The sequence below is a fragment of the Girardinichthys multiradiatus genome, chromosome 18 (assembly GCF_021462225.1).
Source record: "Girardinichthys multiradiatus isolate DD_20200921_A chromosome 18, DD_fGirMul_XY1, whole genome shotgun sequence".
In the NCBI taxonomy this organism is placed as follows: Eukaryota; Metazoa; Chordata; class Actinopteri; order Cyprinodontiformes; family Goodeidae; genus Girardinichthys; species Girardinichthys multiradiatus.
Window position 1 is genome coordinate 47045795 of NC_061810.1, and position 14754 is coordinate 47060548.

At 41.8% G+C, this 14754-nt stretch overlaps 2 protein-coding genes across 8 annotated transcripts in view; one reads left to right on the forward strand and one right to left on the reverse strand.

Moving 5' to 3' along the window:
- Nucleotides 1-6667, forward strand: part of mark4b (MAP/microtubule affinity-regulating kinase 4b) — an 86772-nt gene extending 80105 nt beyond the window's left edge. For 2 of the 6 annotated variants that reach the window (XM_047391882.1, XM_047391883.1), the window contains one exon: nt 2265-6667. In XM_047391882.1, coding sequence (XP_047247838.1) covers nt 2265-2613 — 349 coding nt within the window. In that variant the 3' untranslated portion in view covers nt 2614-6667. Of the gene's footprint in view, nt 1-784; nt 825-2264 lie in introns of all 6 variants that reach the window. The other 4 variants (XM_047391881.1, XM_047391885.1, XM_047391884.1 and 1 more) reach the window with 4 other exon arrangements.
- A 1288-nt stretch (nt 6668-7955) lies between these two features.
- On the reverse strand, nt 7956-13797 carry ckmb (creatine kinase, muscle b). 2 transcript variants are annotated; one of them, XM_047391887.1, is made up of 9 exons: nt 13645-13797; nt 12454-12563; nt 12181-12277; nt 11859-12013; nt 10621-10753; nt 10365-10536; nt 9905-10028; nt 8588-8777; nt 7956-8509 (listed from the first exon to the last, which is right to left on the reverse strand). In XM_047391887.1, the coding sequence occupies exons 2-9, from the start codon at nt 12550-12552 to the stop codon at nt 8331-8333; spliced, it is 1149 nt and encodes a 382-aa protein (XP_047247843.1). In that variant the 5' UTR covers nt 12553-12563; nt 13645-13797; the 3' UTR covers nt 7956-8330. The 2 variants fall into 2 exon arrangements, with proteins under 2 accessions (XP_047247843.1, XP_047247844.1); XM_047391888.1 differs by lacking the exon at nt 13645-13797 and adding an exon at nt 12647-12668.
- Nucleotides 13798-14754: the final 957 nt, after the last annotated feature.

Sequence of the window (14754 nt, forward strand, 5' to 3'; positions counted from 1 at the left end):
GATGAAAGACGGCTCGTTGTGTCCGCTGACCACGCTGCTCTCTGGAAACAGTTCGCTTCTGCAGATCTCAGAGAGAACATGAATAAAAATCACCGGATATGATCGCATGATCTTATGACATCCTTGGATCCAGTTGAAGAGTTTATGTAGAGACATCAGCGCGCTCGATGAACACGATGTAGCAACAGCTGTGCTTTTATTTGGGCAGTGGCGTCACAGGAAGTCCGCAGTTATCCCGTTTCCTGGCTGTGCCGGAAGAAGGTTAATGCACTTTATTTTGAAAATTCCAGAAGAGTTCGTACCGGAGTTTAATGTTGAAATCCATGGCTGTAGGTCCCAACAACGAAATGTGAAATTATATTGTGAACTTTATGGTTGTGTTGGTAAAGTAGTTTTACCTGAGAATACCACTGCTACAGTTATTTATGTTAGTTATAATGTTTTAATATAATGTCAAATTTCAATTCTTTAGATATAGTAAACTGTGTCTATATAACATATAAACTGATGATGTGCTGCCTGTTGGCATACACATAAAAATTTACTGTTTGGGCTTTTCCCCTTTCTGCCTTTTATCCCTTTTATAAATGTTTCCTATTTCCTTTCTTTCTTTTCACTTTTTTCTTAAATGTTTTCCATTTTTTCTTAACGTTTCTAAATGAGGCGTTTATGTCCGAGAGAACCTGCTGAGATCCTACAGGACCTACTGACATCTTTTTAATGTTGTAGCTGTTAATTCATAGTCTATCAGTCTGTCACTGAAGGTTTCATGTGCTCCTCTCAGCCTCAGCCGCTCCAGCCCCGTCTCAGGTTAAAAGCAGCAGGTAAAACAGTGGCAGGTTAATGTTATCTATGTGGTGTAGATGTAGACTCTGGCTGTGGCTCCTTGTTGTAGATGATTCCTCCAAGTAAAACTGAGATATGATTGTTTGCATCGTACCTGCACCCATCTAGCAGGGTTTTAACTTGTTTGTTGTTGTTGGTCAGTGTTATTGTAGAAAAACCGGTGAATTTCCATTTCAGCCATCTTTATCTTCTGATGGTCATAAACTGTATGCTTCAGATTTTTGTAATGTAAACGAACAAGACCACAATAAATCACTTTTTAAACTTTTCCACCTTAATGTGCCAAATATCCTGTACAATTCAACTGAGAAACTTACTTATCGTTCAAAGGTAAAAATGGAAAAGAAAATGTAAAAAGTAGCACTTGACTAGTCGAATAAGTTCACAGCCTTCAACTGATATTTTTTGAAGCACCTTTTGATTGAAGTTCTTCATTCAGTGTTCTTGCCATCAGTTATAGTAAATAAAAGTTGAGATGATTTGAGAACGTAGGATTTTTCTGCACGGTGGCGCAGTTGGTAGCACTGTTGCCTTGCAGCAAGAAGGTCCTTGGTTCAATTCCCAGCCTGGGGTCTTTCTGCATGGAGTTTGCATGTTCTCCCCGTGCATGCGTGGGTTCTCACCAGGTACTCCGGCTTCCTCCCACAGTCCAAAGACATGCCTGTTAGGTTAATTGGTAACTCTAAATTGCCCTTAGGTGTATGAATGAGTGTGTGCATGGTTGTATGTGTGTTGCCCTGCGATGGACTGGCGACCTGTCCAGGGTGTACCCCACCTCCCGCCCATAGACTGTTGGAGATAGGCACCAGCTCCCCCGCGACCCACTATGGAATAAGCGGTAGAAAATGACTGACTGACTGGCTCGTTTGCGTCCTTTTGTTAAAGCCATTTTCTGCAGAGAAGTTGTACAATTACGTCAGTCAGGACGATACAAAAAGATTCACCGTGTTTTATATGCCGTGACGCATTGAAAGCAGTCATCAATTACTGTAGAAAGTTTCTTACCAAAGACTAGAGGCTAAAATTTAATCAACAAATTCTGAAACAAAGCATCAGTGTAACAGTTGAATTGGACGGGTCACATTAATGGTGCAAATGTCTCATTTTGACCAAAACTGGTTTTAACAGGCGCGTTTACACCTGACAGACTTTTTATCGCCCAAATAACCAAATAACTTGAAAATACAGATTTTCTCATCCTAGGAAAATTGAAAATCAAACTCATTGATGTCTGATATTATGTTTTTCATTCCTCTTCCCACTCATTCAACCAAACATTAATTCCCATCTCTTTACTCATTCATTTCATTTTATCCCTGTCATACAAACCTAACCCCCCTTGGCTCTTTCTGTTCCCTCCTCCAAACATCTATTCTTCCCACATTTCATTTCACGCCTCCTCCTTTTCCTCCTTCTAGTCGCCATCTATCTGGGCATCAGAAAGCGGCCGAGCCCCGGACCCCCCGATGCGGATGGGATGTGAGGGTTCGGAGCCCCCGCGACCCGGCCGAGGTGGTGCTGGCACTGCGAGAGGCAGCGCAGGGCTGCGGCTGCCAGGTCCACCTGGCCGGGCCTTTCCTCCTGTCCTGCACCCATGGAGCAGCCGGTGCTCGCGTGGCCTTCGAGGCCGAGGTCTGCCAGCTGCCCAGCGGGCAGGGCCAGAGCGGTGTGAAGTTTAGGCGCCTGTGGGGGGCGCCTGTAGCCTTTAGAGACATCGCTGCCAACGTGTCCAAGGAGCTGGAGCTCAGAGGTGAGGCAGGTAGGTGACAGACATTAGAAAGAAGGAGGAAGAACAGAAATAAATTCCTTCCTTTCTTCCTCTGTGGGCTCCACATCATCTCGCAATGCCTCACTTCCACCAAAAGACCCTCAGCTTTCAGTCAACCCCACTCACAGCCGGATGGATGCAAAGATGCAACAGACTAAAGCTGACCCTTCGACCCGCGACCCCTGCTGAGCACACGCCTGCACCTACATAGCTTGAGGCATTAGAGTTGGACTTTCTTTGTTTCCACAAGTTCAGATTTAACTTCAGGTTGTTGTTGCTGAGAAGGATGGAGAATGGTAGCTTGTAGTTGTTTCTGTTGTTTGTCATCATTCCTTTTTAAAGAGCTGCTATTTAAATGTTTTTTTTATTTTTCTGTGTAATAAGTTCATTTTCTTTGCTTAGTGCTTTTAAAATAGGAAGATATTGAGGACTGTCGATATCGGAGGCCAAAGGCAGAGAGGAAACCTCCGGCCTCTAGAGGGAGACATGCAGAAATGCGGGGACTGCCCACAGACTAAATGAATCCCATCTTCTTATGTTTCCTCTCAGTCTGGATTTTTGTTGTTCTTCAGCCTTCCTGCTGATACGTTTGCTCCATGCTCTCCATAATGTTGATGCAGCCATGTTAAAAAGAAAGTACACCCTCTTTCAGTTCTAAGGTTTTAAATGTTAGAACAAAATAACAAGGTTCCGGTCTTTCCACACTCTCTTTATTAAACAAATATGAAGCCAAGATGGAAAAGCAGGGTTGTGGAAAAACTAAGTACACCCAAGGATTCAGTGGTAACTTTGACTCTGAGTCGTTGCTTTCTGTGTTTCACGTCGTTGTGGAGAAGATTTGGCCCTCTCTTCTTCACAGTCCTGCTTCATTTCTTACATCCTTCGGCTGTGGAACAGATGACCTCACATTCATGGTCGACTAAATGACTAAATGCCCAAGTTATGTGGCTTCAAAACAAGCCCACCTCATCACCCCTCCACTACCGTGCCTGGCAGTTTGTATGAGGCATTATGGCTTTGCTTGGATTTCTCCAAATGTGGTGTTGTGCACTGCGACGAAACATCTCTGCTTTGGTCTAATTCGTCACTTTGTCCCAGAAGTCCCGAGCGTCATTCAAATCCAGCCGTGCAAACCTTAGTTTTGACTTGTATTTTTTGGATAGAAGGAGAGCTGGACAGGGCCGGCAGGACCCATCAGCAGGACCGGTACCTGCTCCTTTGTGCAAGGAGGAACAGGATGAGTCCTGCCAGAGCCCTACAAGGTGACCTGCAGCGGGCCACTGGCCTCAATGTCTCTGACGAGACCATTGGAAACATGAGGATGGCCCGAGGGCCGGACATCCTCTAGTAGGTCCTGTGCTCATTGCCCGGCCCATTTGACCTCGACAGGCATTTGCCAGAAAACAGAGAATTTGCAGGTTCAGCACAAGCACCCTGTTCCTTTCACAGATGAGAGCAGGTTCACTCTGAGCTCCTGTGACAGACGTGAAAGGGTCTGGAGAAACTGTGGTTAACGTCATGCTGCCTGCAACATTGTTCAGCGTGATTGGTTTGGTGCTGAGTCAGTGTTGTTCTGGGGAGGCATCTCCTTAAAGAGATGCCAGGACCTGTACAGGTTAAATGATCTGCATCCTAACTGCAATTATGTTTCAGGATGAAATCCTTAGAACCATCATTAGAACCTTCGCTGGTGCAGTGGGTACTGGGTTCCTCCTGGTACACGATAATGCCCGGCCTTATGGGGCAAGAGTATGCAGGCAGTTCCTGGAAGATCAAGGAATTGATGTAATTGACTGGCCCCCAAACTCCCCTGACCTCAATCCAATAGAACATCTCTGGGACATCATGTGTAGGTCCATCTGATGCCACCAGGTTGCACCTCAGACTGTCCAGAAGCTCAGTGATGTCCTAGTCAGGATCTGGTAAGAACTCAGGACACCATCCATCATCTCATAAGGAGCATGCCCCACACAGACTACTGAGGACCATTCTGAGTTGCTGCAATGACATTTCAGCAGATTGGACTAGACTGCCGCATCAGTTTTTAGGTTTAAATTTCCGACTTCGGATTGAGCCCTCGGTGGGTCGCATCCTTTTGTTCCTAACACATTCTCCGCTCCAGTATGGATATCCATACTGATGATTTCCCCATTACGATCTGATGTTTTTCAAAGTGTTCTTTAATTTTTTGGAGCCGTGTATTTTTAAAATCTGGTAAAGATCGGGTCATTTTATACTGATACTTAAAACTCTAGAATTTAAACAGGGTGTACTTTCGTTTTACTGTAACTGCATCTGGCAGGTGAGCAGGCAAAGCTGCCAAATAATAAAAAGAGGTCCGATCTGGTTTACTTCACTTGATAAGATGATCAAATGAGCTTCCAAACACTAAGCTTCAGTCAGTGATGAAACGGGTCTTTAGGTTGTTTTGATTATGAATTACTTGTGTGACACCGATGTAATTTACCAGTGAAACAATAAACAGGATTAGTTTTATTTTGTGTTACATTGTAAAACTAAAGCAAACAATTTCCTTCAACAATAATTAGAACAAATCCAACAGACATATTTAACTTCCAGCTGCAAGACTGGCATTTATTTTAATAATTCTCACTCTCCTTGACTTCTTTACCTGAGACTGGACTAGTTGGTGCTTCACTCATCAGCACTTTGTTCGATGTCCCAGTCTGTTTAAAGCCATTGCTGATTTTTTTGTATAAATGTAGTGCAATACAGCCACAAAGCCAAGAGTCAGAACTTGAATAAGCATCGATTGAGCCCTAACTGGACTTTTAAACTGGTTTCTTTATGTTTTCATACTTCTGGGATGTGAGCACTTTTTCTTTCAGTTCAGTGTACTGCACCTCAGATTCAATGCCTTTAATGCAACAACTACAACCCCTGGCAAAAACATGGAATCACTGCACCTTTAAGGATGTTTTACATAGCAGTGAAAAGGTCAGGCACCTGGGTATAATTAAGGCACATGTTTCTCCAATCCTGCAGCTCAGAGAGTTTTCTGACGCTTTCCTTGGTCTACCTGGATAATTTTACCATCCTTTCTATCGTCTTACCGGGCAGCTCACCTGTTGAACCACGCTTCCTGTCAGCCCTCTGCAACGGCAAGCTCTCCCTGTTTTAAATGCATATTCATTTGCAGAATTAGACTTACCCAGGTATTTGTTTTAGAAATGCAAATAGAGCCTGCCAAAAAAAATAAATAATGTGCATTAATTATAAGAAGCTCATTTATGGGTTTTTGGTCTCATTTACAAACCAGAATGGCATATATAACCAGAACCTCTGCTTCTTTATATGTTCAAGTTGAAATAGCAGACCAAACACCCTCCATGAGCCGTGATTCCATCATTTTGGCCAAGAGTTGTAAATCGCCACAGATTTTCGACATACAAACTGTAGATTTCCCCTCTTGCTGGCCAGACTCCAGCACTGTTATTAAGACTGTTGTCCCATTGGATGAAAGTCACAGGTCTGTGACTGTTAACCAATCAAATTCCTGTTTCAAAATGAACCATCAGAATTTGCGGCTGCACTTTGTTGCAACAGATGTTTAAGCTAGAAGTCTTACCTTGGTTTTTTGCTTTCTGTAAAGCACTTTACTGCTCATCTCCACAGAAATCTACCAAGATTTGGTAAATGTAATCAACTGCTATAGAATTTTCTTCCTCGATCATTCCTGCTAACAATCCAAACTTTTTACTGGATCATCTTGAAACGCTGACCGGAAAGATTTCATGTTTCTGGAGTTTTACTGCAGGAGTTTTCTGTTTTCAGGGGTCTGCCAACGTCTGAAAATGCGAAGCTGTGATTTAGGGGCTAGTTATGCAATTTCCTTTTTGTTTGTTCACAGCTCTGCCTCACCGCCTGAAGGATGTTCTCAGACTGTAGTTTGGGTCCATGCTTCAGGGCACCAGATCATGTTAATAATTGAAATCTAACGTACCGGCTGAGATACCAGAAAAGATCGACTTGCAGTCCTGCATGTCTCCTAGGATATAATGTGTGACAAAAATAAAAACCTTCAACCTCTAATATTTTTTGTGTTCTTCTTTATGCATATTTGGAGAAGACGCGTGACCTTCTTCCCCTCACCGTATGACTTCAAATCAGAATAAACCTTTACTGTTTCAGGTCAGTTAGGATTATTCCAAAATGATTTATTTTTGCTGAATAAAGTCAGAATAATGAAAGAGAGATTTTTATGACTTTCTCAGACAGCTTTGCCTTTAAACAATTTGGGAAACCCAGAAGATGATGTCATCACTTTTCATCTAAACCAAGGCAGACCTGCAGGTGTATTTTAGGTCTGAAGCCTAAATACATAGTTTCCGTGACTGACATCATGGGATGAAAAGATATCAGGAAGAGAAATCTTTGTGTCATCCTTGTGTCCAATTTCAAGATTCCTGAAGGTGGAACACTCATCTGTTCAGTCAATCCCTATAGGTGCAAATATGAACACTGCGGCAATGTCTAGCCATTATACCGTTTAATAAGGGGACGGATTCTGTGTCCTGGATATGAATTTAATATGAAGTGTGCATATCAACCCCAGAACAAAAGCCAAAAAAAAGATCCAAAGTGAAACAAGTCCTGACTCGGGCTGAAAGGCCACTCAGTCAGGAAGAAGCCGTTTTTCCGATAGCAACATGAAAATCCAAAGTACTGTTTCCAAATGCATTCCGGCACCTTAATTTTTCCGAAACATGGCCTGTTCTGACATCAAATCTAAAATCGACCCTGATGACCATTTGAAGGATAACGGAGGAACTCTGCAAGCCAACTGTGAAGTATGGGGGTGGCAGCATCATGATCTGGGGGACTTTTGCTGCAGGAGGAACTGGTGCATTTCATAAAATACATGACATCACAAGGACAGAGTCATTAGCCCGGAAGTGAAAGCCTGGGCTTAAATAGTTCTAATCGTACCACCAGATTAGTTACAAAGTGGGCCAACAACCATAAAGACGGTGTTTTGGGGCAGCCATTGTAAAGTCCCAATCTCAGCCCCATAAAAACTATGTGGGCAGAGCTGGAAAGGTGTGTGTGCAATCAGGCCCACAAACCTGACCCAGGTACACTGGTTCTGTCAGGAGGAATGGCCCAATATTCCAGCAAACTACTGTGAAAAGCTTGCAGAAGGACACTCAAAAGACCATACAGTCATACAGTTTAAAATGCAACTCTACAAAATACTAAGAAAATCCTAATTATCCTAATTAACCTAAAACCGTGAGTAAAGAACCATTGCGTCTGTTTTATAGTGTGTGTGAATATCAGGTTTCAACTGTTTCTGTGAAGAAAAACAAAAACAGGATGATTTGATTGTTACACGGGGCTTTTTTTTAATACTCGAGTTATATTTTACAACCAAAATTAAAAAAAATTTGTATACACATAGCCACGACCAGACTATGCATAGGTTGATCCCAGGATGTTACAGATGAGATGGGAAGATGGTTTCAGTTAGAAGTAATTAGATGAACGGGAGAAACGGCAGAAAAAGTAAACAGAAGTAAGAAATGAAAGAGCAGAAGGAAACATGGATGGTTTGGATTGAAAGAAGTCAGCAGGAAGTAGCCGTTTGTAAAATAACGTTAGTTTTAACTTTACAATGAGGCTACATATTCATTTTTTTTATAAAATAAAAAAAACAAACACAGACAGTCATTTAGTCTTGGGTTGTCTGTCCGCTTTACTTCTGAGCGGGGATCATGCCATCAATGGACTCTCCCTTCTCCAGCTTCTTCTCCATCTCCACCATGAGCTTCACACCGTCAACCACCAGCTGCACCTGCTCCACCTCAGAGGAGCCCAGACGGTCAGCGTTGGAGATGTCGAACACGCCACCCACTGAGGCTGTGTCCACACCGCCTGGAAGGACAAAGGACAACGCACAGTTCAGATCCCAGTTCTTTCAGCCCACCTGGAGAAAGTAAAGTGTTCCTGTACCTGTGCCACGTTTCTGCAGGCGCAGCCTGGTCAGGATCTCCTCAAACTTGGGGTGTGTGCTGAGCTTGGCCAGCTTGACGTGCACGCCACCACGCAGGCCGGTTCCCAGGTTGGAGGGGCAGGTCAGGATGTAGCCCAGATGCTCGTTCCACATGAAGCCATGGTTGTGCTTCTTGAAGATCTCCTCAATCTGATCCACATTAAGAGAACAGAAGTAAGGTTTGTGTGCTGGCTATAGTATGTACGGTATGGTTAAAAGCTTTTGTTTTATCCTTAATATATGTAGACGTTGCTTCCAAGCACCCAGACTGTAATTTCTGAAGCGTTCTTAGTGAAACGTTTTACAATTTTTCTTTGAACCTTTGCTGCTTTCCATGTAAATGTCAGGCCATCCTTTGTACCTGACCATATTGTGCAGGGTGTACTGGAAAAAGTAGGAAACTAGACACTTTTAGCATCAAAGAAAGTGTATAAGGCCTAAAAAAATAAGCATGTTTGCAGACAATATTGATATGTATTTTTAAGCCTTGTTGTACAGCCTCAAAGTGTCCAATAAGACCTGGAATATTATCTGTCAATTTTATCCTTATTCAGCCATTTTGCAGAATAATTGTGCAGACTTGAGCAGTGGTTTCTAAAAGTTTTTCAAAGACTTTCATTCAACTTTTTGATTTTTTTCTAAATTAATAAAATAAAGTTTTTCTTTAATTGTCATGAACTTTTGTTCCCTGCTTGCATAGAAACATACAGAAAGAAAACATACTAGGTCTGCAAAGTCTCCACTAGGTGAGATATCTGAAAATCATGTGTTGGGAAACAGGATGGGGTCCAGAAAAGCCTTTAGATGAAGAGACCTCAGCAATCCATCATCTTCCAGTTGATCATCCATCTGTCAGCTATTAAGATTTTGCCTTATTTTGTTTCAGTTCAGTGGCTTTTTTAAGTACATATAATACATTTGTTGTTTTTCAACTAAATTATGTTTACATTCAGGTTGAAATACAGTATATTGCCTTCTTGTTAATTTTCTGATCATTGACATTTTTCCTCTATTGTGTATGTCTGTATAGATATATGTCAATAAAGTTTGTATTATCAAACTGAAACAGCATCCAAAGTCCAAATAAGAACTTTAAAAGACCTTTAGAAACCCTGGAAAAGTCTTGATCAAGACCAAGGCTTTTTCTTCATCAGCACTGTAGGAGAACCACTTAATTTTAAGTATTTTAAGTAAAGTAAAGTGTTTTAAGAAGCTTAAATTATATAATTGTCAATGAGCAGCTCAGTGAAAGGTGACATGAATGTTTAGTGTTTTACCTTCTGCAGGCCAACGCAGAAGCGTCTGAAGACCTCCTTCATGTTGCCTCCCTTCTGCATGGAGATGACGCGCAGGTGATCCTCCTCGTTCACCCAGACCAGGAAGGTCTTGTTGTCATTGTGCCTGGAGGAGAATCTTATTCAGGTCAACATGCAACAGAAAATACTTGGAATTTCTGTCTCTATAAACTGATCTAGTCCAAATTTAGGCCCACGGATGTGCGAATGGTTTAAGGAAGGTCAAGTGGAGTTTCTGAAGCAAGGTTCATTTTAGAAGAACAATTTGAGTTGGTAGCTCAGAAGATGTCACAGAGGAGCTGCTGCTGTGGTTCACCTTACTACATATATGCATTTAGCAGACGGTCTCATCTTCAGGAGGCTTTGGTGAGCCAAGAGAAGTTTAGTATAACCCAGAGGATGTTTTCTACTTTAAAGATCACCGTATGTATGTATTTCTCACCAGATGCCCCTGCCATCAGGCCAGTCGCGGGCCATGCCAGCGCAGGTCAGCAGGGGGGAAACTGGCTTGTCAAACAGGAAGTGATCAGCAATCAGCTGCTCCTGCTCAGCATCGCTCATGCCATTCAGGGGGTAGTACTTTCCTTTGAACTCACCATCCAGGCTGGACAGGGCTGAGGGGAAACGGTGACAAAATGTTCAGAAGGAGGAGGTCAAGCTCTGACGAACACTGGGATGTGAACGAGTTTGAAGCTCACCCTCAATGCTCAGCTTTTCAATGCCTCTGCGCTCTCCACGGCTGTTGTGGGGGGGCAGGGTGAATCCCTTGATGCTGCGGCCGGTACGCACACGGCTGGACAGCACATAGTTGGGGTCCAGGTCATCACCACCCTGATGGTTACATGTTGCAAAGAGGAGTCCATTTTCTGCTTTTTTATTTCATAATGTTTATGTCACAAAAAACTAATCTGTACGGGGATAAATTGCATAATTTATACTGAGTTAACGCCCTTACTGACCAGTTAATTAGGCATAAATAATCAAATAATTTATTAAGCTGGTTTTAAAGAGCAGACTATCTCAATACCATAATGCAGTTCACTATTAGTTTTCGGTGAAGTTTGCTAGATAAATACAAAATAAATTGAACTGGTTGCATGTGTAACAGATTTAAAAACCCGCTCACATTTGAAAGTGAAGCTGCATTAGACTTTTTGCAAAACTTTCAAAGCCTGAATTAAAAGCTACAAGATGCCTGCTTCACAATTATCAAGAGGCTACAAGGTGCAGGGAGAAAGTATCTTGTCACAGGATGTAATGAATGGCAAGCCCATATGTTATATAATATTTAAGCATTATCCAAGAAAAACATTGCAAATAGCGTACCAGTTTGCAAGTTATTTAGTACTTTTTCACACACATTTACCTACATATACTGGGAAGAATTGCTCTGTGTCAGTTCATCCCTTTGCCACTTTGTAGTCACAGTTTACACATAGCCATTTCATAACGATTACAGATGACTGTGGAAATGTAACTAAAGAATCATTTTTTATATTTTCATGTGTTTTTATTCTAAATATTAGGGTAAATGTGAAGGTCAGGCAGGCTTAAGGGTATGAAACATCCACTCGGCGGCACCACCATTTCATACCCAAAAACGTCAGGTACAAAATGGCAAAGAAACAAAATGGACAGTACCCTGACATGTACACATCGGGGTGTTTTATGTGGCAAGTAGCATATCCACTGTCATCAACTAATAAAAATAGAGCAGGCTATCGTTACTATGAAAAAGAACTCCATTCAAGAAACTGCAAGCCTATATTCTTATAGATCAGTGAAACATGATCTTATTATTAAGTCCAATGACTAAAAGGGGATTTTGAAATAGGGGTTGAAAAATAATTACATTAAAGATTATGGGCCCCATGCCTGTGTTTTGCCCTGGGCCCCAAAATGGCTCAATCAACCTCTGCAAGTCACGATTCTTTACCTTCAGGTTCTCGAAGTTCAGGTCAGTCTTGTGCTTGTCGGTGGGCTTGTATCCGCCATGACGGTCAGAGATGATAGGGTCAAGCAGCTCCTTGAAGACCTCGTAGGACTCCTCGTCACCGGCAACACAGCCCACAGTCATGATGAACGGGTGACCTTAGAGAAATGATGGCGGATATTAAATAATCAGATGGACATGCTGGAATTGTCTTCAAAACTGAAGACACATATTCAGTTGTGTTTGCTTTAGTTAATTTATGCCTAGACAAACAGGAGCTTCGCAGCTGTGTGTGTTTCTATGCAGACGACTGTCTCCTTCTTACCTGGGTTGTCGACACCAGTCTGAATGACGTCATCCACGGTGAAGCCACTGGGGGTGGATTTGCTCCTCAGCTTGGAATAGATTTCCTTGGTAAGTACCTGCAAAAGGTGACACAGAAATACTGCAGTCACACTATTTCCCCAATGAGTATTTACTGAAGAAAGTTAGTATTGTTTAATGGCTAATCTCAGGTGCTAAATATTGAGGGTCCACAGAAAAAGAAGAACAATTCAAACAGCAATCAACTGAAGCGTCTATCACTGTGGACTTGTACCTTGGCCATGTGGTTGTTGTGCTGAGAGAGATCGGGGAACTCCTCATCCACAGAGAACTTCATCTTGTAGTCGTTGTGGCAGTTCTTCATGGCTGCCATTCTTACTTTGTCTAAGGAAGTGAAGAATAGATATGGATTTTTGAGGGTCAGCAGGATTTCCAAACATATCTTGTGCAGGGCAATGGAGTCTTACTTTACTTTTGTGTTGATTTGAAGGAATGTTTGAAGGCAGGCCTTGAAATATCAATGTAAAATTGTCAGATTTTAAATACAGTTTCTATCATCTGCAACAAATCTGTCAAAGAAGCAATGTGTATGCTTTTTCCCCTCCTTCCTTCTCAGACTCGCATTCTTCTCCAATAACTTCTCATCTCACTGCTACCCTGTCGTTCACCACCTGTCCCTCTGTCACAGCTAGGATTATAAATAGCACGGTTGCACCACCTCTGCAGCACATAGCGATCAGTTTTACCCCCAACCAGTTGAGACTTACTCTTGTGGTCTTGTTGTCTTTTGTCTGGAGTTGTAGCTATGACATTAAAATGTAGTGAACATTTGAACACTTTAAGTTTTCAGTGAACCAACAACCAAACATATCATTTTTGCAGCTCCTTTACTGCTTAATTAGCCCATCTTTTGCTAACCTTCAAGCATTACACATTGATTTTTAAATACAAACTGCACCTAAGAAGGTTGCAGCTGTGAAATCCATCAGTTTGGATTCAGGAATAAAGTCTAAGCTATCAGTTTCTTAGGTCAGCTTATGGAAGTGCACCAGACTGATGAAACCTGATACGCCAAAAGGTCAAATGGCCACATGGATGCCTCCATAAGTTCCAATTGCTAATTCGAGCTCCCTAAACTATTCAGAGACGAAACTCAGTTCTGTTCTGCAGGCGTCGGCAGCAGATGATGGAGAGCCACAACTGTTTGAGTGAGTGCTTAACATGCAAAAAGAGTCAAGTTGTTCAAAGGAAAACCCTGTAGAACTTAAGTAAGAAAAATTATTGTAGATTTTTGTATTGTACATATCAGGAAAAAACAAGGAATCCAAAATATTCGTTTTAACCAATGGAGTGGTTTATACAATATTAATTGCATTATATTTTACATTATAAGGACACAGACAAGCTCATCACCTCTACACCTTCTTTATTTTTATCTTAAACACTTAGTGTGTTGCTTTATTACCTGCTTAGGAGAAAAGAAAGAAGTAACAAATCCCGGGATCAGATCCTGTTCGCCCAATGTAGGGGTTGCCCAACTCTGACAGGTGACGGACTAAAGCCTTTATACCCAGACCTCTGTATCTATTGGATGGCTGGGCCTGGGGTCCACTCATGTGATTGGTTAAAGCAGCTGTTCTGGGCATGGATGGGTTCCTAAAAGGCAAGAACAAACGTCACACAGAGCTGGAGAGCAGAGGCAAGGCAACAGCTGCGAGCGCCTGGTCCAACCTTTCACCCTCTGCCTCCTGGTTGTTACTTGGTAGAAACCCGCAAAGGCAACATTGTGGAAAAACAAAATCATGTCAGATTCATACGAAAATTTGAAAATGTAAACGATGAACATAAAATAATGTCTGTAGTGTGTTTTAACCAAAAAAAAAAAAATCTAAACTTCACTTTGATATTATTGGCTCATTTGCACATGTAGAGAATGGACTCTCTGTTCAGTGTCCTCTGAGAATCAATGAAACTAAGTTACTGGAGCTCAATCATCACTTAAAGAAGTTAAAATAACCACTTTAGCTTTGATTATATCATTGTGATGGAGACAAAAGATTAGATTTCAGTTAGTGGCTCTCTCATGTAAAAATCTGCTCATTGGCTTCCGTTCCGTGATGCGGTTCTTCGAATGAAATGTCATGTTGTGACGCATAGTGACAGACTGTTCAACCTCAAAACATTTGGCGGGTCAGAGAAGGGAACCATTCCTCTTATTCAGTGTTGGTATTCGGTTTGCATCTACTCATTACAGGCAGAGGTGTGATTTTGGGACTTTTATGATTTTTTTTTAACTGTTTTTTTCCTGTGTGAAATGATTATACAACTTCAGTAATAAAATAACAGAATTAGCTGCTTACCTTTGAATTTATTGGTAATTTTTTTCTATTATGCTGCCACTGTCATTAAGCCTTGGTGCAGAGTTCTTATATTTGAAAGTCTGACCTTGACTACTAAACATTGTCCTTATGATTGTGACTAAACAGCTTTATCTGGCCGTAGAACTTCTTGCCTGAAGGGGGCTTTTTTCTTAGTTCTGACCAGGAATATCGCTAAAGATCTGCAGTTGTAGAAA

Coding starts and splice junctions, on each gene's coding strand:
- ckmb (XM_047391887.1), bottom strand. CDS start 12,552: ATGGCAGCCATGAAGAACTGCCACAACGACTACAAGATGAAGTTCTCT. Junction 12,014..12,180: donor GACTGGTGTCGACAACCCAG/GTAAGAAGGAGA, acceptor CATTTCTCTAAG/GTCACCCGTTCATCATGACT. Junction 10,754..11,858: donor TGAACTTCGAGAACCTGAAG/GTAAAGAATCGT, acceptor TGTAACCATCAG/GGTGGTGATGACCTGGACCC.